Source organism: Typopeltis vanoorti, chromosome 5 (assembly GCF_054136105.1).
Source record: "Typopeltis vanoorti isolate ZY-2024b chromosome 5, IOZ_Tvanoo_1.0, whole genome shotgun sequence".
NCBI classification, from domain to species: Eukaryota; Metazoa; Arthropoda; class Arachnida; order Uropygi; family Thelyphonidae; genus Typopeltis; species Typopeltis vanoorti.
In genome coordinates, this window is record NC_143553.1 from 60,855,379 (window position 1) to 60,883,184 (window position 27,806).

The window sequence follows — 27,806 nt, forward strand, 5'->3', positions numbered from 1 at the left end:
TCAATGGCAATATCATATTAAAAACGAGGATATTAGGAAAGAACTTGACATTGTCAGCATCCAGGAATACGTTAGCAGAGCTAATCTCAGGTGGTATGGTCACTTAAACAGAATGGATGAAGAAACAATAGCAAAACAAGTGTTCTCTGCCAGGTTGGCAGCAAAACGACCCAGAGGTAGACCAAGGTATAAGTGGATTGATACGGTACAAAGTGCCTTAGATGATAGAAATATAAGATCTGATAATGTTGGAGTCTTGACAAGTAACAGACTGATTTGGAGGAAAATTGTAGATAGGAAGTTAGTAATGATGTAATTTTTTTCATGTAGTACTATCATATCCTGTACACCCCTTGAGGGTACATGGGAGGAATTTGATGATGAAGTCTTTAGTCAGACCAACATTGGATTATGACTCCCAGCTTTACTCACCAAGGGGATTTTAATGAATGTCAACAAAATCAAGGTATATTCAGAGAAGACAAAGTCTGTAGAGAGATCATAATGAGAACTGGTTAGTTAAGCTGCAGTCTAACAAGAGTTTGCTGCATTTGGCTGAAACCAGCTCTACTAGTGGACATAATAAAAAGATAGTGAAGAAGAGAGTTAGAACAAACACATAAGGTTCAATTTTTACTGCTGGGACAGAAAATACATGGAATACCTTCATCAACAGGTTACAGAATCAGTGAATTTATGTAACTTCAGAACTAGATAGATATGGCTGGAGGATAGATTAATTTAATTCAGATTTATGTACAATGATTATCTAAATGATACTGATGAACATGTTGGTACTGCTATGCATTTATACACAATATGGGGGTGGGGGGGGGGAGATGAGAGAATGAATTAGGTGGAGAAAAAGAGTTAATCTGCACAAGCCATCCTATATGCCAGTGGTGAAATTCATGGTACATGTATTATTGGTCTCGCCATAATGGTGATTAGTCATTATGTGGTTTACCTACTGTTCATTTCTTGCTAGCACTGAGTTAATCAGTCTGAGAAACTATGACTGTAGTTTTCCCTCTGGTTTCTCCTCAGAAAGAATGAGCAGAAAACTCACGAGACTTTATCCTCACAAAGTCTCCAGGCTTTAGTTATATGTTATACAACTTTGGTTGTATGTACATCCTGGTAAATATGAATTTGGGTATTTTGTGGAGTTCATGTCACTGCTACCATAGATCAGACATAAGCAGGGCTTGACAAATATGCTAGCCCACTCACCTATGGTGAGTAGATTTTACCAGCTGGCAGGGAGCTACAGACTGAACCAAGTAGAATTTTTTATTTAATAAAAAAATAATTTTCTAAACAAAATTTTTTTAACCATGCTGGGAGGACATCATGTTTTGGTGGTTTTTAATGGAGAAATGACAGCACTAAGAAAGGATTAGAGACTAATTTTAAAGCTTCCAATCTCAGTCACTGAGACATCTTCAGGGAGTACAAATCTTTCAAGTCTTATCTTGGTGGTGGTGCACTCTTTATGGGCATTTGTAGGGGGGTCTAGGATGTAAACTGAGACTTCTGATAATTATTGTTTTCCAAATTTTCGAAAGTTTTTTGCACTCATATTTGTTTAAATTAGGCTGATTTCTGAGTGCCACTGCAGATTCCAAAATGGTGTTTTTCAAATTTATTGTGATGGAGCATGGTGGTTTTTTTCCAGCAGATCCTGCAAGTGGTATCTAGTACATGCTGTGCAAGACCAGATTGATAGTCGTCATTGTAGATGTAAGTTTTGTGTTAATCTAAATGGATGGTGACTGATCCTACTTGCCTGTCCAAAGCAAGCCAACTTGCTTTATATACTTGAGGTACTGAGAGGAAGGAACTGATCTTTGGTAGAACTGAGGTACCCCGGATGTAGGGGATGGTGATGGAATCTCTGAAGAAATGCCATCACCATCCCCTATATCTGGAGTACATCGGAAAAATAGCCAGGTCTTTAAAAAAGAAGTACAATCTTACCACAGCTTTTAAGCCTAACCAGAAACTTACTACCCTTATCTTTGGTGGAAACCAAAGATCAGCTCCCTCCTCTCTCAGCACCTAGAGTATATGAAGTACCCTCTTCCTGCAAGTTGGCTTACTTCTGACAGACAAGTAGATCAGTCACCATCTGTTTAGATGAACACAAAATGTACATCTGCAATCACAACTATGATCAATTTGATCTTGCAGACCATGTATTGGATACCACTCATAGGATCTTCTAGAAGAAAACCACCATGCTCCATCACAGTAAATTAAAAAAAAAAGACTGTTTTTGGAATCTGCAGCAGCAGCACTCAGAAATCAACCTAATTTAAATAAATATGAGTGCAAAAAACTTTTCAAATTTGGAAAACAATAATCATCAGAGGTCCCAATTTACATTCTAGGCTGCCTACAAATGCTCATAGAGGGCGCACCGCCCAGATAAGACCTATGTGTTTCTAAGTATTGTGTTATCTTTATGTGTGTGTGTGGTTGTTACAAATGTTATTTGTACTGATTGAAGATTTCTCAGTGACTGAGACAAAATATGGGAAGCATTAAAATTAGTTTCTAATCCTTTTTTAGTGCTGTCAATACTCCGTTAAACTTCCAACAAAATGTTTTTAACTTTAACACAGATGCAACACCACTGATCACTTATGAAACTTTTATTGACTTACTGGGTCATAAGGAGATATTTAAAAAATGAGATGAGGGAGAGGAGTACATTTTTTGTGCAATTTGCTCATCCTTGGACACAAGTCTCCTGGTGGAAAGTTGATAATAAATAATTAACAATCTTTGATTTAGAGCCTCCATAGCTCAGTTGGTATCCTTTTGGTTGGAAAGACCTGGACTCGATTCCATTGACACGAGGAACCTTTATCTGGTCTCATACGGAGGTGGTGGTGGTGGGGAGGTGGTTTCACCCATGAACTCAGGCTTTTCATCCCCCAGAACAGGCAAACTGGCCCCGTAAACACACGTGGATACTGTCCCTAGGCGGGATGCAGCAAGGAGTGACAAAACAGCCACATTAAAATTCATCATGAACCTCTCATTAGGGGACTCTACCCATCCTAACGCGATGGATGAGATCAATCAATCTTCGATTTCTTTCTATTTGTGATTATATGCCATTTAAGCAATTCAGAATGCAGGTTAAATACAGGTAACCCTCGTATAACAAGGTAGTTATACAATGCGGTCTACAAATTGTAGCAACCCTTGTTCAATGGTACTTATACAATGTGGTTTCGATAAAAACACATCTTACAAATTTCAGTAATCCTTTATCTTTTCTTTCACCTTGCATTGAGTTGAAAGAGTTGAAAGATGGAGAAAAACCAGTTGTTGTTGCAAGGACTTTGAATTTAAATGAATCAACAATACAACAATCGAACAAAATGAACATAAAATCTGATTGCTGGGTCAACGATAAGTGCAAAGCACGTTGCTCGCGTACGCGATATTCTAATGAAAAAAATGGAGAAATCTCTAATGATTTGGATAGAAGATTGCACTCAAAAGAAAATTCCTTTGGATGGAAATCTTATTAAAGAAAAAGCTCTCAAAGTTTATAAACAACTAAAAGAATTTAATCAAGATTCTTCAGAAGAAAGCTCTCAGCATGGATTTTGTGCCAGTAAGAGTTGGTTCGAAAACTTTAAAAAGCGGGTTTCTTTGCAAAATCTTAAAATCCAGGGAGAATCAGCAGACGTAGAAGCTGCCCAGAAATACATAATTAATACATATTAATCAATTCCAATTAATTAAAAATTATTGAAGAAGGTGATTATAGTGAAGAATACAGTTTAAAGAAATTATTAGAAGGATTGGACTTGGCAAAAAAGTTAGGAAGTTATTTTACGGATAATGATCCCTCAGTGGAGCGCTCCGGAAAATTCACGAGACAATTGGATATTTGTTTAGCTCCATATTATGAACTTAATAAAAAATTGCAGCATAGTGGTAAGCAAGGTCTTATTACTGACTTCTTGATAATTAAACCAGCCGAAGTATGGAATGAGAATTATACAAATGATGTCCAAGAGATTTCAAGTGATGATGCCATCCAGCCATTCGTAAATAAAGAACATCTACGAAATGTTAGTTTTGAAGACAGTGATGACGATTAAAATATGCACTTTATTTTACCTAAAATATTGCATTATGTGCAATGAAGTTTAAGTACAATTTGTAATTTTTATAAGTTTATACTATGTATTTGTTTAATAATTTATGTTTTCTTAACTTACATGAATTACCTGAATTAAATAAAAATATATTTTTGTTGGATGTGTCATTGTTTATATAATTAAAAAAAAAAAAAAGATTTCGGAACATAACATACTTTTTCTATGCGATCTAAGTCTCGCATAACGCGATTTATATAACGCTGCATTTCTATGGAACCTAACATCCACATTACACGAGGATTACCTGTACTGGTTTAATAGTCATTCGATATCATATACAATAAAATTACACACAGCCAAGTTTTGCATACTAATGATTAGTGGTTTCTTTAGGGTAGCAGATTACAAATCAATGCATGCACATCAGTCTTTTAGGATAATGTTCCGGTGATGATTATAAAAAGTTAATTTCAAGTATGTTGAGAGATATGATGAGCAACTTCCAGACACAATTTAAGATGACTCTTAATTTCTGTTAAAGGAACCAAAGAGCAGCAATGGATTCTCTGATTCAATGTGAAAAGAAATTTTGTTTAGATAGATTATGGCATGATTTGTGGTAGGTAAATAACGTGCAAGCTCATCAAGCAGATGAATCATTTTTAAGGAAAACCTACTTTCAGACCAAATGAATTCACAGTTGCTACTCACATGGCTCTCTCAACAGAAATCGGTTTCATTCTTAAATTCTAATAGTTGATATATAACTTAAGTACGAGCTATTATACTGTTCTATATAGAACAGTATAATAGCTTAGCACTTTGTCATAATGTCTCTTCCATATTAACAAAATATAACTACAGGTCCTTGTTGCTCACTCTTCCCAAGATTGATTTAACTTGGACTTCTTACATCTTTCTTATTACCAAACAGGCTTGCAGGAACTTTCAATATGATTTCTGTTTTCCAGGAGTCTCTAACTTCTTGAGTACACTATGATTTTCTTGCAAACAATTTGGTTACATGATTTCTTGGATGACTCATATGTTTTCTTCAAACAAGAACCACATCTCTAAGGTGTGGTCCTTGTTTTTGAACTCTCACATTTTCTCCAATAATGTCTGCAATGCTCACTTTGATTCTTTTCAAAACATCCACACATATTTTGCTTTTCGTTATGATACTCAATTTCATCCTGTTCAAATTTAAATGGCATTTAAATGAAATTTAAATTTCATCCTGTTCTATTTTAAATTCCCTGTACGCTCTTGCATCCTGAACTAGTTTAAAGATGTTATTATCAACAATAACAAAGAATTTTCTTATTTCTTGCATGTTCTCTTCAATTCTTATTAGTCCCCCACAAACCCCCAAAAAATCCAAGCATTTCTATATCTGGGATTCATTTTCTACTCAGCTGTTTAGGTCTGTGACAAGATGCTTTTTTTTTTTTTATGTCGATCACTCTCTAATGATTCAAAAATTCCTTTATTCCTGCTAGTACCTTCTGGGACTGGGAGACCAAATGCAAAAAAATAAGTCATTGTCCAATTTCTCATTTTGTAATTTGCACACTTCACTTCAAACTATCTATCATTCAAGAAGTTTAATTTTATGTTTAATGTTGAAAAATACTGCCGTTTCTTTCTCTGTTCATTAGCCTAAATATAACATCTTAAAATTATAATCAGAATTATCTCACCTATCTTCTTTATCTTGATATCACTGATTTTGATAATAAGATACTTCTTTTCCATTGATATTCCTTATGTCAACAGTATCTTTTTCAATTTCATCGAAAAAAAAGCTTTCATTTCCCACTTGTTCCCTGATGAAAACAGAGGGAGTCTTGTTTAACAAGGCAACAAGCAGGACATTTTATAATGCTGTACCACATATTTATCTACAATGGAATTTTTAAGCCAATACTGAATGCAATCTAGTCAGATAAGTTCCAACTTTCCAGTCCATCCTTATTTGTGAATTCCCAATAAAAGCATACACCATGCGAAAGTAAGGACTGATCATTCACCAGAAGCCTTGATGCTCCACATTCCTTATAGCCCATGGAAAAGTTTCCTGCCAGTTACCTAACTTGGGCTCTTAAGCAATCCTACATTTAAGTCTCAGTCAGTATTATTAATTCAATTAATGATAATTTTTTTCAAGTTTTCTAATGCTTCATAAAATTCTACAATTTTTGTTTGGGTTTTCCTTCCTCAGAATTATTGACACTTCTTATATTGTTTTATTCTGCATTTTTATCCTCAATATTTTCTCAAATATATATTCCTTCTTTCATATCATTTGGAAAATTTCCTTGCATCATCATCACTGATATAACTGCTGTAGCTTGTTTCTTTGCACCACTAAAAATGGATTCATTTAATTTTAGATGTTCCTTCATCTTTCTTCTCCCCCCCCCTCCTTTCTTATATATAAGATATTTTTACATTTTTGTAATCTAATTTTTTTAATTAGTGTTTTTAGTTTTTGTTTTAAGGAGACAATATTCTGCAAGTATGCAAAGAATTTCCACATCGTGGTGATCTGGAAATGAAGAATATTACATGAAAAGGCTTCTATCTATATCACAAAGCATTCAGCATCTTGAACCTCGAGACTCTGGAGAATGGCTGGAATAACTGCCTCCATGCCAATCATACATCTTTTGTGATGAAGCTCAATTCACTTATGATAGTATTAACAACATTTGCAATTCATGTATATGGTCAGAAAAGACAGTCTGCTAATCTCTTTCTTTGCAAAGACAAATTGCTACTGCTGTAAGATGATATACCTTTTTGGCTACATAGCATCATACATATGAGTATTCCATGTCAATGATAATTTTTCTGGCAAGGATATCAATTGTAATCGTACAGAAAGTTGGCTACCCAGATCTCCAGACATAAACCTGTTGGATTTTGGATGTGGATGAATGGATTAGTACACTAATTCTATCATTCAAGAACTAGCAAAAGCAGAAGCATGACATGCACCACTCAATTTCATCTTAGGTTCTGCAGCCTATATAAAGGGTACTAATGAACTAATGTAACTTCACACATATCATATACAGGGGGATTACAGATTGTGTAATGAGGTTAAGGTGTATTTATATATACAGTAAAATCCCTTTTTTACACTTTTCAGGGGAATGATGGAAAAAAGTGTAAATAGCAGGAAATGTAAAGAAACATTAAAAAAAGGCTAAAAGATGACTTACTGCTAGTATGCAAGTCTACATACTCAATTACAAAATTTAATAACTGAAAATAAATGAATTTACAATTGATTACATTTATCTATTTAAAAAAATCTTTAATTGTTGATTGTTTTTGCTTTTTTTTTTTTTTTTTTTTTTTTTGACCTAGTGCCAGATTGCTTTGCATTGAGTCCAATACTTGACCTGTTTTTTACTATCATGTTCAAAGTGGACATGGAGAGTGGAGTGCAAGATCTTTTGCTAAATGCACATGTGTTCTGGCATGCCAATCTACACATCGCAGAATTGCCATCTTTTCTTCTACTGAAATATATTTTCTGTCTTTTTTCTCCATATTACCACCACCGCAACTTGAAAGCAACTTTCACATGCTAAATTACGTAGCAGAAATTCTGCAATATAAATTCGTACTGTGATTGAAAAATCACAGTATCGCGCTCATCACTACATTACTGCTGCAAACGTGCAGGTCACTGTGATGGCAGAAACGAAACTACAGCCAAAAGCAACGCCATCTGGGAACAGAAATGTACAGATTTCCGCAGAAATCGATTCGAAAATCAGTAGTGCCACCCGAGAAAAAAAACACAAATCACAGAAAATAACGTCCACATCAAGTTGTTAATGGCGGGAAAACAATATATCATAAGAATAGGCCTTAAGACAGGACCAACAGAAAACGACGTAAATTGCGGGAACGTAAAAATGGGGTTTTACTGTATATAGTATTTATGTAAATTCTTGAATACACTCTGCTTACTAAGTAAGTGTCTACTTATTCTAATTTTATATTATTGAAAATTTCAAGCAACTTTTATGGTTTGTTTACTTGGTTATAAAATAACAGATATTTATTCTTTTTTGTCTAATGGTTTTTTGATGCTAAGATGAATCCATTTAGGCTCTTTCTTCAAAGAGATAGAAAAGCACATTTCGAAGTGTACCTGTTCATGTAAATCCCATGGCAGAAGTGCATAACTGAAAGTATGGAACTGAATTAAACCAGTTCCATACTTTCAGTTATGCTTTTAAATTTTGATAAAGCATTTTAAATTTATACTCAGGACAAACTGATTTTATTTGTTTATATTTTACAAATTAAGAATACAATAAATAGTAAAACACAAACCTATAGCCTTTATCTTCAGGTAACTTGATCAGAGATGGCTTAATGTTTGTAAATATACGAACAGGAGAACCATGTTTTCTGCCTTTTGATTTGCTGTTGAAATGTATATGGTTCACATAATCAACCTATATATATAAGAAAATATTTAGAATTAAAAAAAAATTACCCAAATATTATATTACTGATAAATTCAGTCTTAGTGGCTAAGAAGCAGTGTCTCTACTTTGCATCCAACAGTGGATACGAATCCCATTGTGGCTTTAGGGTGTAGATGGTTTTATCACTATTTGAAACCAACTTTTTACTGAATGCCTGAAGTGGCTTGAAAAAAAAATGATCTAACCTAACAAATGCATAAGCCTGACATAGCATCTTACAAAAATGATTATATTTCAAACACATTTACCTATGGACAGTCTATGTGTGTGTGTACATACATACATACACACACACATTCATAATAACAATGACCTCTGAAAAGTTTTAGTGTTTCTTAAAGTTCTAATATTTGTGAAATTAACATTTTTAAACTTTAAGTCCAAGTGAAGCATGAACAATTGAAAGGAAAAATCAAACAAAAGACACAAGATTGGTCTGTGCAACCTTTTCAAATAAGTGAAATAAAAGACAGTCAAGATGCACTTTCCAGAAGAAGGCAGTTTTGAACTTTTTTTGGTCCTAAGTGAGGTAGGATAGCAATATGTTCCCAGTCATTATTTTGTACACAAAATCAGTCTTCCTTTTGGTAATGTTGAAGCAATCAGAAACAAACTTCCTCTGTTAACTATTTTGATTTTGCTGACCAATTAATGAAACACATGTGCACACTTTATTGTGGCCTAATTCTATAATGATTCGGTTGACTTGTGTTAGTGTAATGTTCAGTTTCATAGCTAAGTGATCTATGATCTCTGACTTATTTGGTAATTTTCTCTGATTACATGAAGTTTCTGGATGCCCACTTTGTTTTTATTAATGTCAGCTCTGCCAAGTGTTGCATGACCAACAATCTATGGTACACACATATATATATATATCAGATGTCATCACTATACAGGCCATATATAATAAGCCTGAATTTTTTACATTTTTGTGTATCAACAATTTAATTAATGCACATTGTTTTACACACTTCTGCAAACTACTTGTGATAGGCTCATCTGTTATATATACAATAATATGAGAACACAATTCTGATTATACATCACCACTATATACTGAATTGTAGCAGAGAGAGATGACAGAATAAACCAAAAGTAGACACATTTCAAAGCCATTAATGCTCTAGGTGCTGTGTTTGTGTGTGGCATTACTTTCAGAACACTCCACACATATATAAATTCATCATACTAGTTAGGAAAGGCTCAGAAAAAATTAAGATAAATTGACAAAGAACAAGATGTATCTGGATTTATAAACTATATACACTGTCAAGAGATTGTGGTATTACTTTTTTATGCATTTCCCATCCACAAAAGATACCTATAGTGATCTGAATGAGCTTAGGGTATAAACTAGAAATCCTATTCTAGAGACTAATGTGGAATTTTTTCAAGGCACTTCATACCTTTAGGTATCACCAGATGATGAAACTGATCTTCCACCTAAAGACATTCCCATACACCTGCCCTCATCTAACACTCTGTTAGCTGAGGGCAGAGACACTATCCACTCAGTTAACCAGCTCAGCAAATAATTATAGGCAGGGCTAAAGAAATTCACTTGCCACAAGTGAATGATCATAAACAAGTGGTAAGTGAATTTTCAGCCTCATTCAAAGTCTATTTGAAATATTTTTTTCACATAATTTGCACCCCACCCCCCATTTTAAACCATTATCTCATTAATTTCTATGTTCTTCCCATGACTTTTGTTTAGCTAGTTTTACACAGTGTTTTGCTTTCTTACATTTTTTTCTCTGTATTCTCTCAGAGTACAAGCTGACTTACTGATCAGGAACTTTCGATATGCTGTCCTTGTTTCCTAGATTGCCTCTAACTTTCCGAATCCACCGTGGAATTCTGATTGAGACAACCTCACAACTGTCTAGCTGCATTAATCAATGCTTTCTTTAGGGTTTGCCAGTGAATCATCAAGGTTTGGTTCTTATTTTTAAAAACACTTTCTTTTTTCTTTCCCCGAATAATGTTTATGTATTTGAGTATACAATTCACCTCTGAAAGCTACTCTGATCCATTTTAAAACTCTTTTAAAATTCAATTTTATCCAGCTCAAACTAAATGGTGATCATTCCAATTTCAAATCTTATGCATACTCTTGTTTTGAGCCAATATGAAGATATCGATATCAATGACTTTTCTTGATAGCAACAAGACTTTTATTTCTCACATCTTCTCTCCATGTGAATTTGTGCACATGTTTTATGCTGGAATATGATGTTAGTAATAACTAGTCCATGTTCTGAAAAAAAAAAAAAAAATCTAGCAGGCACTTACCATTACCATTGGCTTTGCTCTTTTCTTCAAATATTCCAAAAATATTTCTGAATGTCTGGTTCAGGCATTTCCTACTCTGCTGTTTAGATCTTCAACAAGGACCAACTTTTTGTTTTTTACTGTGTCACCTGCCTTCTGTAATGCCTCAAAAAAATTCTCCAACTTCTTCCTTAGTAAAACCCTCTGTGGGACCAGGGGCACACAAATAAGTGAGACTTATTTGTGTACCCATGTTTTTCCCTTTCTAATATCTCTTCATATCATTCTACCTGAAACTACCTACCATTCAAGAAGATTGTCCTCATATTTAGTGCTGAATACTGTAGCTACTCCTTTTCAATGCCTGAATATAATATCATGTATTTGATGTTCAGAAAAATCTCACTTATTTTTGTTTTCTTTGTTTCGGTTATGAATATCATGTCATTTATGCATCTTACAAGATGTTTATTATGCCAAAAACTACGTACATAACAATGTACACACCTTATACTAAAATATGAGATTTTTTTGTAATCATAAAAGAATGATAATTAATCATTAATGATAAATAATTAAGAATTTTAATCATTTGTACACTTATTCATGCCATTAGTGAACCATAAGAATTCAGTAATAGTTTTAATATTATTATGCTATTACAGGTGCAATTTTAGTATAGATTATTAACTAAATAACAGAATAAGGCAAGCATGGCAAGAAGTCAAATGAATAAAACTGATATGGAATAAGGAAGAAATCAGCCAAAATGTCCAAACTAGTAGAACAGAAATGTATTTTATACCAATTTTATCCACCTTTGAGCAGGTAGAAATAAAAACAGTTCATCAAAGATTGGAGACCACAGATATCAGTCTTCTGAGGAAAATTAAGAAAGCAAACAGCTTACTTGTCATTATTAATAGCCCAGAATGGCTATCAGAGACAGATATACTAACTTGTGTTGAGTGTATAGGATACAGTAGTTTTAGGAAGGTCAGACAGGATAGGAGAGTAGGGTGGGTGTGCTGCTAATGATATTGGATGACTTGAGTCCAGTTAGGGTAGAAAGCTATGGCTACAATATTGGTAACAATTTTCCATTTGGCAGTGAGTCTGAAGCAATCTGATGTGAGAAGGAGTCTAACAAGATCAAATACTTAGTAGGGTGTTGTCATAGATCTAGTGCATTGGTTGCTAGTAATAATGACATGCATTATCAAATAAACATAATGGGTGCAAAAATTCTAACAAGAAGAATGAAACTGAATTTACTAAGCTATTGCCAAACAACATCCTCAAACAGCATGCGACAGAAGGAACTCAAGGTCAAAGAGTATTAAATCTAATTGTAGTGTCAGAGGAAGTTTTAGTTAGAGACATGACTGTTCTGCCTTTGGTTGGTGACAGTGATCGTGCTGTAATGACTTGGAAAGTGGCTAAGTTATGGATGTTCCATTCAAAAAAATGTTACATGCTGGACTACAAAGCAGGAAATTATGATCAACTGAAGACAATGCTAGGTTCTGTCTCATGACATCATTTGCTAAAAGGAAAGGATATCAGGCATGCATAGAAAGCATTTAAAAAATAGTTACTTGCTGCAGTGTCAGAATGTGACCCTGGAGTTTGAAAAATAAACAGAGTAGGAGTAAAATGGATGTGTAATCTTATTAAGCAAGAGATTCTTAAGAAAAAGGTGATATGGAAAGAATATCATATGCATAAGAATGATGATGATAGTTACGAAAATTATAAGGCCAGAAGAGTCACAACTAGTGTAAGGAATGTTAAAGAAAATGCTCTGAAAGCTAAAGACAACCCAAAAGCATTTTCTCAATATGCTGAAAGTAAAAGAAAGAATGAGTATAAAAGAATCATTCTAATGAATGAATGTAGATAGGAGTGTGACGGATGCAGAAGAAATTCTTCAACTAATGAGTGCCATTCTGCTCAAAACTATCAACCTGGTGCATTCAACAGAGAGAAAGCTAAAGACAACCCAAAAGCATTTTCTCAATATGCTGAAAGTAAAAGAAAGAATGAGTATAAAAGAATCATTCTAATGAATGAATGTAGATAGGAGTGTGACAGATGCAGAAGAAATTCTTCAACTAATGAGTGCCATTCTGCTCAAAACTATCAACCTGGTGCATTCAACAGGAGGAGTTACTAGAGCCATTGCACAAACTGAATAAGAATTTGGCAATAGGAGCTGATGGGATATCAGCACAGATGCTAAAAGAGTGCTCAACTGCACTGGCTATTTCTTTGACCAGGTTATATAATTTGAGCCTCAGAACAGGGAAGATTCCACAGAGAATGTATAAAGAGAATGCCCAAGTGTAGTGCAAACTGATGCATTGGAAAAGTTAAGGGCCTCTATACATAAATGGACTGACAGATCAGTCCATTTATGTATATTCATACTTTGCAATGAATAGCATGGGTTTACTTAGGAAAGGTCTTGTTTGAGTAACTTGCTCACATTTTATAATAAATGTTACCGTTGAGTTAGACAATGAGAAAAAATACAGCATGGATGACTATTTCCTAAACTGGAGGAATACGGGACCAGATTAGAAAATATTAGTGTGGAGAAAAGGACAGCTAAATGACAGATATCAAAAAAGCGGACCACATGGATCAGTCCTTTGTCCAGTGTTATTCAATCTTTACATTAATGACACTGGGAAAGATTTGACAGGCGATATACAGCTGCTTGATTATAATGCAGAGACACGCAGGGTAATCAGGAATGCAGTGCTTACAGAATGATTTGAATATGTTGGAATTGTGAGCATGTGAAAATGGCTGTCAGTTCAATGTTAGTAAATTGAAGTTATGCACACTTTAGTGATATCCAATGATATATCGAATGTCCCTTATACTGGTGGGATTATGCTAGAAGAAGAAATGGATCAGGCTAGGGATCCCGAAGTTTAACAGACAGGATGTTGAATCTTTCAAAGGCCATATAGCAAAGATTACAAATACAATTTAGGGGATAATTGCAATGCTGAAATGACCTTTGACATGTAAGGATAAAGAAATCATTTCTGTCTCTTTACAAGGCTTTGATATGATTTCACTTGAAATATAGTGTGCAGATCTGGTCTCCTGGTAGAGTGCAGAGAGTGTGTTAAAGAGGATATCATAATTGTGTGCCATGTATCATAACACTAGCAAAGAGAGAAAGAGGGATGATATGATTGAGACTTCTGAAAGGGTTATACAGGATACCAGTAGATTCATTTTATGGAGAGGAGGAGGAAGAGAATGAAGGCACAAAGGGGGTTTTTCTTTTATAGAGTGGTGCAAGATTAGAATGGACTGCCTTTGGAGGTTGTGAGTGCAGGCAGTGTGAATGAATTCAAGTGAAGGTATGGCAGTTGATACCAGCGATATGTAGCCTCCTTTGATGAATTCCTGACTCCCCCTGATGTTTCTCTTAATACTAGTAATAATGTGCTCAAGCAGAGGTAATCTAGGATAGCGTGAACTTAAACAGAATGTGAAAGGAAAGATTAGTAAAAGTTTTTGAAAATGGTATGAAAACAACACAGATGCAGTGAGAAGTGTTTTAAAAGATCTAATTATAAGAGCTAACAAAATCAGAAACTTGAATTATATACAGCAAACTATCCAATGTCTTCACACCTGGGTTGTAAAAAGAATTTAAACAATCAAAGCAGAAAATACTGTGCAAGAGTGACATCATCACTAGGATGACTTGCAAAAGGAACTGAAGTATTACAACTGTTTTTATTGATAAGTTTGAAAATTTTTCTATCACAGAGCTAATACAAGACAGAAAGATGATGAGAGTAAGATTAACTAAACTCATTATTTATGAAACAAAAGCATTAAGTGTTTTTGTTTCATAATGTTTTAATTTCTTTTAAAGTTTTAAAAAAAATCAAAATATTCACTTACTTTGTAGTCCAACATACAAAACGAAGGCAACAGCTGGAGTATTCTTTTTTCATTAAAATAAGGAAAGAACCACAGAACTGGCATATTAAGTGCAATGTTTTCAACTTTTTCTTTCCACAATGCTTCTATTTTCTTTAAGCTGTGGACAATAGCATCAATCAATCCTCCGAATGGTGGATCAAGAAGTATAACAACTCCTTTACCATCATTTTTACATAAAAAAGTTTTAAAAATACTTTCTGAATTTGGTCCATCAAAAAAATGATGATTAAACATGTTGTAGTAGCAAACCTTTTGTGGATTATAAAACTGTTGCTGTAATAAATAAACAAATAAATAAATACACACATCCATACATATAAATACACATACTTACATATATATATATATATATATATATATATATACATACTTACATACATATTGGAGTTCATATTTACTCGGTTAATAATGTTATGAATATTAATATGGTTTGAATGACCATAACACCGAGATTAAAAAGAATCAGGTTTAATCGTGAGACACTATTAGTTTCATTGAGAAAATCAACTTCTTCAGGTGATCAATACAAAGAATTATATAAAATATAACAAACATTGTAAAATAACAACAACAGATCTAATGTAAAAAACTGAAGTACAGTTTAAAAAAGAATACATGCTGAAATTCCAATTGAAGTAAACTGTGCATGAGCTATCGCAAGTGCATCAATATTGGACAGTAGAGATGTGTGCAGATAAATTGTAGCTGAGGCTGTTATTCATATGGATTGAATCGAGTGATATTTCTTTAGATTCAAGATCCTTCTCTCGAGTTCATCATATCATATCAAGAGTCCAATATACATACTTGTTATGATGAACTCGAGAGAAGGATACTTGAATCTAAAGAAATGTCACTCAATTCAACCCACATGAATAACAGCCTCAGCTACAATTTATCTGATGCACACACCTCTACTGTCCAATATTGGCACACTCGCGATATCTTACTTCAATTGGAATTTCAGCACATATTCTTTTTTAAACTGTACTTCAGTTTTTTACATTAGATCTGTTGTTGTTATTTTACAATGTTTCTGTTATATTTTATATAATTCTTTGTATTGGTCACCTGAAGAAGTTGATTTTCTCAACGAAACTAGTGGTGTCTCACGATTAAACCTGATTCTTTTTAATCTCGGTGTTATGGTCATTCAAACCATATTAATATTCATTACATACATATATATATACATACATATTTACATACGCTAGTGGCCAAAATTGTGGAAACCTTTTGGAAAAAGTGTATTTCTGAGATTTGATGGCTCATAACACCACTTTTTTTTTTGAGTAATACCATAAAATTATATATCAATGGAAAGATAATTTAATCAAGAATGTAATGCAATAACTTTTCTGAAGTATTTTTTTTATTAGAACAGCAGTTATAAAGGAGAAAAGTGAAACACGTAGAAAAAATGAAATATACAAAAATTCTCACAATGTGAGTTAATACTTAGTTGGGTAACCTTTAATGTTAATTACGGTCTTACAACGCCTTCCCATTGAGTGAACCAAGTTTTTTAGTTCTGCAGCTGTTATAATGTGAAACTAAGATTGAATAATTGCTTCTATTAATTGGGTTTTATTGCTGGGTTGCTTCTGACTAACAAGTTTCTTTATTGGTTCCATAGATTTTTGATTGGGTTAAGGTCTGGGCTATTCCCAGGCCATTCCAGCAGTGAAATATGATTATCTTGAAACCACTTTTTGCACACAGCAGCAACATGACATGGAGCTGAATCCTGTTGAAATATATATAAATGCTTCATTATCTTGGAAAAGATCACATGCAGAATGCTTCAGTTTGGGCTCAAGTATTTCATTATGTATTTTGGGGCATTTATATTCCCATTAATCACACAAATTCTGCCCACACCTTTTGATGTCATACATCAAAAACCCCAGATCATAACACTAAGTGGGTGTTTCATGGTACGTGTAATTCAATCAGGATGCAAATCTTCTCCGATTCTTCTCCTTACGTATTTTATGCCATCGGTAGCAAAGAGGAAGTTTTTGGTCTCATCACTACAAATAACACTGTCCCATTGTTCTGCTGTCCAGTTAACATGGGTTTTAGCCCAGTTTAATCTGTACAACCTTTGTTCGAATAAAAAAAATGGCTTTTTTTCATGGAATTCTAGCATTTAGACCAAATTCCTGCAGTCTGTGCCAAACAGTCCTTGCACTCAACTTCACATTGTATTGCGCTATTTCATCTTGTATACACCTAGATGATTTTCTTCTGTCACATAGGCACAGTCTCTCAATTCTTCTATCATCACTTGCTGTTGTGCACGTTTTCCTGCCTTTACCAGTCTGGTTTTGTAGTGACTGAGTCTCCTTATACCTCTTCAAAAATTTAGAAATGCCACCTTTGGTTAAGTTTCCACCACTTTTTCTAATTTCTTCATAACTGTAGCCTTGTTCACTTAATAGTACTATTTTAAATTGCTTTCTAGGTGACCAGTCAACTCTTTGCACCATTTCTTTAAATTTATTACGTTTTACAAGCTCGCTAAATGAAAGAACACAAAAAAAATCAACCAACTTGATAGCAATCACATAACACACTGACAAATGTCCTCCTCTCAGCTCCAATACATGACATCAATAGCTGAATCCTACTGTGACCTTATTTGCTCATTGCAAAAAACAAGATGACACCTGATTGGCTCTCTAAACACTCTCATGCTCATTGGCTACATTCAAATGAAGGAAAGCTACTTCATATCAAGCTAAGCAAGTTGTGCTTCTTTTTTCTAGTTATTTGGCTATAACCTTTCATAGAATAGAGATAATTGAACAAACTTTCTTGCATTACATTCTTGATTAAATTATCTTTCCATTGATATATAATTTTATGGTATTACACCAAAAAAAAGTGGTGTTATGAGCCATCAAACCTCAAAAATACACTTTTACCAAAGGTTTCCACAGTTTTGGCCACTAGCGTACATACACATATATATACATACAGGTAACCCTCGTATAACGCGGTACTTATACAACGCGATTTCGCTATAACGCAGTCTACAAATTGTAGCAACCCTTGTTCAACGCGGTTTTGATAAAAACACGGTCTACAAATTGTAGTAACTCTTTATCTTTTCGTATGTTTTTCACCGTGCGACTTGAAAATCAAATTTTATCTTCGTTAAATTTGCGTCTGCCCGTATCATGCATGTAGTTATAAGTAGCGAATTTGTATTAGGGGAAATACCCTTTAGCACCTATGTATGCCAATTGTTTACCGTATAAAGTGTTAATTATTGTTGAACATTGCCTTCGTTTTCTGCCAGGAAAGTGCATTAATCTCAAACTGACCATTTTATTTTCTGGTCAGTTATATACAATATGTAATGCTTTTTTTATATAAAAATTTATTTTTATAGTAATGGCCACTTAGAGGACTTTTGCGATATGGTTGAAAACGAAATTAGTGAATTAATTGATGGGGAAACAGATTTAAATGAGGAGGAACTGGTACAATTAATAGATGACGTCAAACCAAATGGCGGGGAAAGTTCTGCTGAAGATTATAATTGTGATTAATTGGTAAAACAATTCAGTTTAAAAAATTAGCAGGATTGGACTTGGCAAGAAAGTTATTTTACGAATAATGATCCCTTAATGGAGCACTCTGGAAAATTCACAATACAATTGAATATTTGTTTAGCTCCATATTATGAACTTAATAAAAAAAAAAAGTGCAGCACAGTGGTAAGCAAGATCTTATTACTGATTTCTTGATAACTAAACCAGCTGAAGTATGCGATGAGAATTATAGAAATGATGTCCAAGAGATTTCAAGTGATGACGACGTCCAGCAACTCGTAATAAAGAACATCTACGAAATGTTCGCTTTGAAGACAGTGATGACGATTAAAATATGCACTTTATTTTATTCTGCCTAAAACATTTATATGTTATGCACAATGAAGCTTACATACAATTTGTATTTTTATAAGTTTATACTATGTATATGTTTCAGAGTTTATATGTTTTCTTAACTTATATAACTGAGTCTTGCATAACGCAATTTATGTAACGCTGCATTTCTGTGGAACTTAACATCCGCGTTACACGAGGGTTACCTGTATACATATATATATAATAAGGTCATATATAAAATTGTCATTTTTTTCTGTAAATATTATCAAAGCTATGTTAATAATAATAAAACAAAATGTGCATAGGCAAACTCCACTATCTGAAGATTTGAAATTAGTTTGTTACCCATGTTATACCTTCCATTAACCATTGTCATTACTCCGTTCTTCTATACTTTAAAGCAACTCATTATTTTTTGTTGTGATATTTTTCTCCACACTTTAAACTGTCCTTTCATATTAAACTCAGCAGAGTATATTACTGACTTTCAGGAACTAAAACTGAATCAAAGGTTATCTGTTCACTCAAATATACAAATATTACCGAATGGAAATCATTTGAAAACAAGACCCAAACTCTGGAGACTCAGAGGAAAAATCTGAAGAAAGCATCAATTGATTCAGCCTATGAGGCATGTGTCTTTTAAAACTTTTAAAAATATCATCATCATCAAATTCCTGACATGTACCCTCAAGATGTGCACAGGATATGATAGTACTACATGAAAAATTTACATCCTTACTAACTTCCTATCTACAATTTTCTTCCAAATCAGTCTGTTACTTGTCAAGATTCCAACATTATCAGATCTTATATTTCTATCGTCTAAGACATATTGTACCATATCAATCCACCTATATCTTGGTCTTCCTCTGGGTCATTTTCCTGCCAACCTGGCAGAGAACACTTGTTTTGCTAATTTTTCCTCACCCATACCACCTGAGATTAGCTCTGCTGATGCATTCCTGGATGATGACAATATCAAGTTCTTTCCTAACATCCTCGTTTTTAATATGATATCATCATTGATGCCATCTGTTCACGCCTCTAATCTTTATCAGGACTCTCATATCTGCAGTCTCTAGTCTTTGGTCAAGTGTTTTACTTCTGACCCAGCTCTCAGATCCATAAGTTAAAATAGGTTTGAACACTGTCTTGAATACAGCTAATTTAGTGTTACAACTAATTTCTCACTTAATCCACATGAATTTATTCAATTGACTTCTTACCATACCAGCTTTAATGATTTTGTTATCTATTTCCATATTTAATTTACCATCTTCACTAAATATCGTGCCTAAGTAGCTGAAATGTTTTACTTGTTCCACAGGTTTTCACAATGCACATGACATTTTCAATGATTCTGCCTATTTTCATTGTCTTTGTTTTTTTATTGCTGACCTTCACACCATATCTATTACAACAGTTATTCAATTTAGTCAGGGAATCTTGCAGACTTCTAGCAGATTTATTTAGAAGTATAACATCTTCTGCATAAAGCAAAGAGCTGATATTAATATCTCCAATTTTGATATCATGTTTAATGCCACTTTCCATCTTAATGTGATCCATATAGATAATGAATAACAGAAAGGATAATGTACATACTTGTCTCACACCAAATTTAACATTAAACCATCTTCCTGTACTTCCTTCAATTCTAACTGCTGACTTACAACTCATATACAGACTAAGTATTGCTTGATATAATGCTCCACTGACACCATATAACTGTACCATATCAAATAGCTTCTCTCTTGGCACCTTGTCATATACCTTTTACAGATTGACAAAACTTAAATACATATCTTTGTTATATTCCCATGATTTCTCCACTATTTGTGGTAAAGTGAAGATCTGACCCAGACAGCCTCTATTTGGCCTGAATCCAGCTTGTTCTTCCACAATTCTTCTCAACCGTTTCTCAAGTATACTTGCATAAATATTACCAGGAACACTCAGTAGGGAAATAAATCTGTAATTCTCACATTCAGTTTTATTTCCCTTTTTATATATGGGTACTATGAGAGCTCTGCTCCAATCATCGGGAATTTGTCCCTCTGTCCAGGCCTTATGAACTATGCAGTGCAGTCACTGTAAGACTTTTATACCTCCAGCATTTCTGGTCGAATATCATCTACTTCTGCTGCCTTTCCACATTTCAAGCCTTTGATGGCTTTTTCTACTTCAAGTATGGACATGTATTCCTATTGAGTGTTTTTTTACCACTCTGCTATCACTGATTGCCTGTTTCATTTAGCAATTTTTCGACATACTTCAGGGATATCTTTTTCTACCGTTTTCATGTCACCTTTATCATCTCTAACTCCTTTTACAGCACTCTTTCCTCCATTTCTAAGTTTCTTCAACAATCTCCAGAATATTTTGCCACTTTCTTGATATTTATTTTCTATGTTCTTGCCAAAGTCCTCCCATGACTTTTGTTTAGCTAGTTTTACACAGTGTTTAGCTTTCTTACATTTCTCTCTGTATTCTCTAAGAGCACAAGCTGATTTATTTGCCAGGAACTGTTGATATGCTTTCTTCTTTTCCTTCACCGTCTCTTTAACTTCCTGTGTCCACCATGGAGTTCTGATTTTTCAATCCTTGCAGACAACCTCACCACATGCCTCTCTGGCTGAATCAATCAGGGTTTTCTTCAAGGCTTGCCACTGAATCTCCAAGGTTTGGTTCCTGTTCTCAAACTCTTTCATTTTTTCTTCAATAATATTTGTGTATTTTAGTCTACAGTTCACATTTGAGATCTGCTCAACTTTTATTTGCTTTAAAATTTTCTTACATGTCATTCTTTTCATTATGAAATTCAATTTTATCCTGCTCAATAGTGATCACTTCCAATTCCAAATCCTCTATGCACTCTGGTGTCCTGCACCAGGGAGAAAACATCACCATCAACAATAACATAGTCAATGAGACTTTTCTTATTCCTTGCCTCTTCTCTCTTTGTGAATTTGTGCACATTTTTATGTTGGAATATGGTGTTAGTAATAACCAGTCCATGTCCTGAGCAGAAATCCAACAGGTATTTGCCATTATTATTAGCTTTGCTCTTTTCTCCAAATTTTCCCAAAATATTTTTGTATGTTTGACAACCATTTCCTACTCTGCTATTTAGATCCCCAACAAGGACCACCTTTTCCTTTTTCATTGTGTCAGTTGCTTTCTCTAAAGACTCAAAAAATTCCTCCACTTCTATCTTAGAAGAACTTTCTGTGGGACCATAGGCACAAATAAGTCTCATTGTCCAGTTTCCCATTCTGATATTTGCCCACATCACTCTACTTGAGATTACATGTCATTCAAGAAGATTAGCCTCATATTTTGTGTTGAATACTATGGCTACTTAATGTAACATTTTGTATTTATTGCTCAAAAAGATCTTACCAGTTTTTTACTTTATTGTTTCAGTCACCCCTATTACGTCAATCTGGTACTTATCTAATTCTTCAGCTAGCTCCATTTCTTTGCTATTCAGGCTTCTTACGTTGATAGTACCGATCTTTAACTCTGGTGATGTTGAGTTGGGTTGTGTTTCCAGATTTGTGCCAGTAGCTGACTTTTTGCTGTTTGCCCTGGTTCCCCTGGCAAAAACAACGGGAACCTCGTTTAACTGGGCGACGCCTCAGCCAGCATGAGATTTTTTCATGTTGTACCCAACATGATGCACCACGAGAAGGTAAGGATTGGACATTAGGTCAGAAGCCCTGGTAGATTCTCTGCATTCCTTTAAAGGCTATGTGGAAGTCTCCTTTCAGTTATACAGCTTTGACTCTTAAGCACCCTTGTGTTGTACAAAGATTTAATATTTCTGTCATTTCAATATTAAAATTTTTTGGTTAGTTTTCAAGCTTTTAAAATAGAATGTAATGAATAGATTTATTAGCGTCAATTAAATGATATATATACACACAGACACACACACACACACTAGGGGGACTACGCTCCCCTGTCGCCTACAACACCCAACCCCTGAGTTCCGGGACTGGTAGGCCGGTTCTCCTTGAATTCTGATGACTCGAAAGGGCGGGGTCCCCCTTTCGAGTCTTCATTTAATTATTGAAAAATTAAAGAGATCAACCAACACAAGTGATGATAACAATACATCCTGCCAATTATACTGAAAATCTTCTGTATGCCCAGCTCACACACTGAGACAGTGGCCTTAATGTGTGTGGTTGTAGCATGAGACCTAGAGCAGTTTGAAAAAGTCCCAAGTTTGGTCTCTAGGATTTCTGGATTATCTCATTGCTAACTCACCACAGTACTAATGTACTATGCCACAACCTTTCTGGATGGGAATTCATATTAAACATACCAACTAAATAAAATAATATATGCAAACTGAAGCCTTAAAATAAAGCCATTTTATTTTCTTTCTTCAAAATAATTTTTATAACTATTATAATAAGAATGATAAAAAGAAAAATGCATTCCGTGCATTTTCTTTTTTGATTTTACCCTTGGATTGATAAAAAAAAAAAAATTCCTAATAAAAATAATTTCAACTTACATATCTATGGTCTATATCAAGTAAGAGGCTTGAGAGGTCATGTTTCTCTTCAATACAGATGTATTCGTGTACTCTAAGACATAAAAATGCAGAATGTTAAATTAATTCTGAAAATCAATCACCAATCAGGGAAAACTGTAATGGCAGTCAAATATTTTAACAAATTTTAAATTTAATAAATTCACATTACACTAAATCCCTGAAAGAGTAGTACAACTGGGATTTGAATGCCGAAACATTTTCATTATTTGGAGAGAAAGAAAACGTAAATAAGAAATGAACAAATATGTATACTGTAAGTCATCACTATAAATAAATACCAAAACACATTTGCAAAAGGTACATTAAAAAAGACAACTATTTTAAAAATATTCGATTTTCTAATATCATTACATACTGCTCAAATAAATACTGTACTTACGTGAGAACATCTCTCACAAAGATAGGTCCAAAACAACACGGGGGTTAGGGGTGCCGACCCCCATGCTGTCAGAAATCCACATATAACTTTTGATTCCCCAAAAACTAAACTACTAATAGTAGCCTATTGTTGACCGGAAGCCTTACTGATTACATAAACAATCAATCAACACATTTGATTTATTCTTACAATAGACTGTATTCTTACAACTTTATTGTAAGAATACAGTCTATGTATTATAGACTGTATTCTTACAATCAAGTAAGCTAGAGTTAATAACATTTTCTTTTCCCTAGCTTACTTGATTGTAAGAATACAGTCTATAATACATAGACTGTATTCTTACGATACTATAAGTTTATGTCACCTGTTTCATCTGTCTGTTAGTACCTACTTCAATATTGTTTTATATGATACAAAACACTGTAGATGTTATTACTAACACTAGATATCAAAAATGAAAAGATAATGTGAAAAAGAAATTCATATCTATTTACAGATATAACAATTCATGCACTGACAACAAAGCAGGAGAGGCAGACACGTTAGCTGTAACTTTACGGAAAAGCATCGTAATTTCTGTCCGACTTTTTTGCTTTATATTTCTCTAGAAATGTTTCTATATGGTACCAGTTCTTCTTCCAATGTTTGTTTTAAGTGAATACTCGCAACTTGAGCTCACTGCAATAAGAGGTGGCTGCGAAATTATTACAGTATGTACTACAGTTAATTTTATGCAGTTATGATTAATGCTACATCTTTACATTTCTCTCGACTGCGAATGGCACCATGTACGGTCTGTAAGTGTTAGTGTAAGTAAGTTTTGATAAATTTTAACTTTTTATAATAGAATAATTTGCATTCATGAAATACCTAACTTTTTCTTAATTTTTTCAACATTTCTATGCTACATGGTTCATCTAAGAGTTTTTTTCAAATTGTCGCAAATCTCCAAAAAATTTTCCAGTATAGTTATTGAAAAAAATCCACTTATAAATGGACAAATACAGTTCAAACCCATGTTTTTCAAGGGTCAACTGTACTTTGTTCAATATTCTTCTAACAGTTTTGCCTCTGTTGTACCATCAGAAATGATTCAAAAAGCTGACACATGTTCCTGAGTAATTAACACTAGCTATTTTTCTCACATATAAAAAAACTTTCTCATACTGTCTTGCCTGAAGCTTGCTTGTTATTTATTGATAACTGTATTCTGCAGTATATAAGAAAAAAATTTCATTCATTGGTTCTGAAATAGCCACATCTTGTGATCATTTTATTAAAATGATTACTGTATATTATCGTGTATAATGCGATCCACGTATAATGAACTAGAAATTTTGTTTGAAAACTAGCCCTAAAATGCCATGTCCACATATAATGCGATCTGTTAATCTTGTTCCATAACATTATAAATAATACAATATAAATTAACGAAAGAAATATTTATTTTAAAACAAAATGTCAAAATACAATACGAATTAACGAAAGAAATATTTATTTTAAAACAAAATGTCAAAATCCTTTAAATTCTTCTTCATCTTTTGAGTTGTCAAACATTTCATTTATAAATTCATCTGTAGGGATTGCGTCATCAGTGTAGCAGTTGACGTCATCATCTTCATGCTCTCCAATTTGTTGTGTGTCATCCTCGCTTTTGTATATGATGTGATCTTCGGATCCATCCATTGAATTACTTATTCCACATTTAAGAAATGAGCGTTGAATCATTTCAGATGGTATCGAATCCCATGCTTCTTTAACCCAGCTGGTGACTAGGGTGATCTCAGGCTTCTGAAAATTCCCACCCTTTGTCATCTTCACCAAACCAGATGACATCCATTCTCTCCATTTTTCATGTAAGTGATCTTTAAATGGCTTATTCAAGCTGACATCAAGTGGCTGCAAAACGGAAGTTAGACCACCTGGTATGACTGCTAGGTCTGTACGTAGCTCACGTGCTTTCTCTTTGTGTGCCTCTGTTAAATGCACCTGGAACATATCCCAGACTAGCATGCTTTGTTGACGTAACAAGCTACCTGGACGTATGTTCCATACTTGATCCAGCCACAATTGCACACCTTCTTCATCCATCCAACCTTTCTGATTGGCACAAACAATTACACCTGGTGGAAATTTCATATACTTTGGAATTTTCTTCCTTTTAAATATCACTGTTGGCTTTAATTTGGTTCCGTCTGCCATGCATGCTAGAACAATGGTAAAATGCGTTTTTTCATGTACCGTTGTTTTTATGAAGACACCCTTTTCACCAACTGAGTTTACTGTTCGATTCCCAGGCATATCAAAGTACATAGGCATCTCATCCATATTGCCAATTTGGGAAAGTTCATATCCGTGACACTTCCGTAACTTTATGATAAATTTATGGAAGGACTGCACTTTTTCTTCAAGCTGCTTTGGTAACTTCTGCACAATTTTTGTTCAGTGTCGTAATGTTAATGCTTTGTGTTCCATAAATCTGTTGCACCACCCAGGAGAAGCAAGAAAAGATGAAATACCTGGTGTGTCCTTGAATTTACCATTCTTGAGTTTTAGAGCTCAAAAACGAATTGCATTTCTTGTTACTATAATGCCATCTTGTCGTTGCATCAAAATCCATTCATTTAGCTCTTCTTCGAGTTCTGGAAAGGATGCTACATCTCCATGACGGGCACGTTTCGTTTTGAGAATTTTTTCAAGACTGTCTTTTTGCTTACGCCAAAGTCTAATATTACTCTCTGCTACACCAAATTCTCTCATAGCAACACTGTTATTATGTTCTTCTGCAAACTGCACGCAATTTAAATCCTGCTTCAAATGCTGAACGTTAATGTTTCTGTTGGCTCATTTTCAGGCTAGATTTGTTTAACGAATAATATTTAAAATGAACTGTGGTTAAACCAATATACCTAACTGTGCTCTATCATTCAGCGATGGAGAGCGCATGCGCAGATATGATGCGTGCTCGGTCGCCAAATGCGAGTGGGTCAAGTAGATTTGGTTGCATAGGCATTAGGTAGTATATATTGTTTGTATGTGCAAGTCTAATAAGATGTTATATTTTTTAGGATCTGCATATAATGCGAACCCCTAACTTTAAGTAGTATTTTTTACCATAAATTTTTCGCATTATACGCGATAATATACGGTAATTGATTAAAAGATATTAAAATTGTGATCATTTTGTGCAAAATTGTATCAACTTTTGTATTTTGGATTAAATACAAAACAATGCAGTAAATTTGAAGCGTGTTCTTTGAATGTTTAATATCATAACATGTTAATAATCCAAAGTTATATCTGTTTATTAGTTAGTTACTTCCAATTCTAACTTCTATTAATTCTTTCAAGTTTATCAACTATCATCATCATCATCATCAAATTCCTGCCATGTACCCTCAAGGGGTGTACAGGATATGACAGTACTACATAAAAAAATTACATCATTACTAACTTCCTATCTACAATTTTTCTCCAAATCAGTCTGTTACTTGTCAAGACTCCAACATTATCAGATCTTATATTTCTATCGTCTAAGGCACTTTGTACCGTATCAATCCACCTATATCTTGGTCTTCCTCTGGGTCGTTTTCCTGCCAACCTGGCAGAGAACACTTGTTTTGCTAATCTTTCCTCTCCCATTCTATTTAAGTGACCATACCATCTGAGATTAGCTCTGCTAACGCATTCCTGGATGCTGACAATGTCAAGTTCTTTCCTAATATCCTCATTTTTAATATGATATTGCCATTGATGCCATCTGTTCACGCCTCTAATCTTTCTCAAGACTCTCATATCTGTGGTCTCTAGTCTTTGGTCAAGTGTTTTACTTCTGACCCAGCTCTCAGATCCATAAGTTAAAATTGGTTTGAACACAGTCTTGTATACAGCTAATTTAGTGTTCCGACTAATTTCTTTCTTATTCCATATGAATTTATTCAATTGACTTCCCACGATACCAGCTTTGCTGATTCTGTTGTCTATTTCTATATTTAGTTTACCATCTTCAGTAAAAATTGTGCCTAAGTAGCTGAAATGTTTTACTTGTTCCAC

General features: G+C 34.1%; 1 protein-coding gene across 1 annotated transcript in view; it reads right to left on the reverse strand.

Annotated features, from left to right (window-relative positions):
• LOC150106464 (rRNA N(6)-adenosine-methyltransferase ZCCHC4) overlaps nucleotides 1–27,806 on the reverse strand; it is a 119,986-nt gene that overhangs the window by 39,270 nt on the left and 52,910 nt on the right. The window contains exons 4-6 of the mRNA XM_090392457.1: nucleotides 23,330–23,402; nucleotides 14,858–15,172; nucleotides 8,487–8,611 (exon numbers count right to left, since the gene is read on the reverse strand). Of these exons, the coding sequence (XP_090248583.1) occupies nucleotides 8,487–8,611; nucleotides 14,858–15,172; nucleotides 23,330–23,402 (513 nt within the window). The remainder of the gene's footprint in view (nucleotides 1–8,486; nucleotides 8,612–14,857; nucleotides 15,173–23,329; nucleotides 23,403–27,806) is intronic.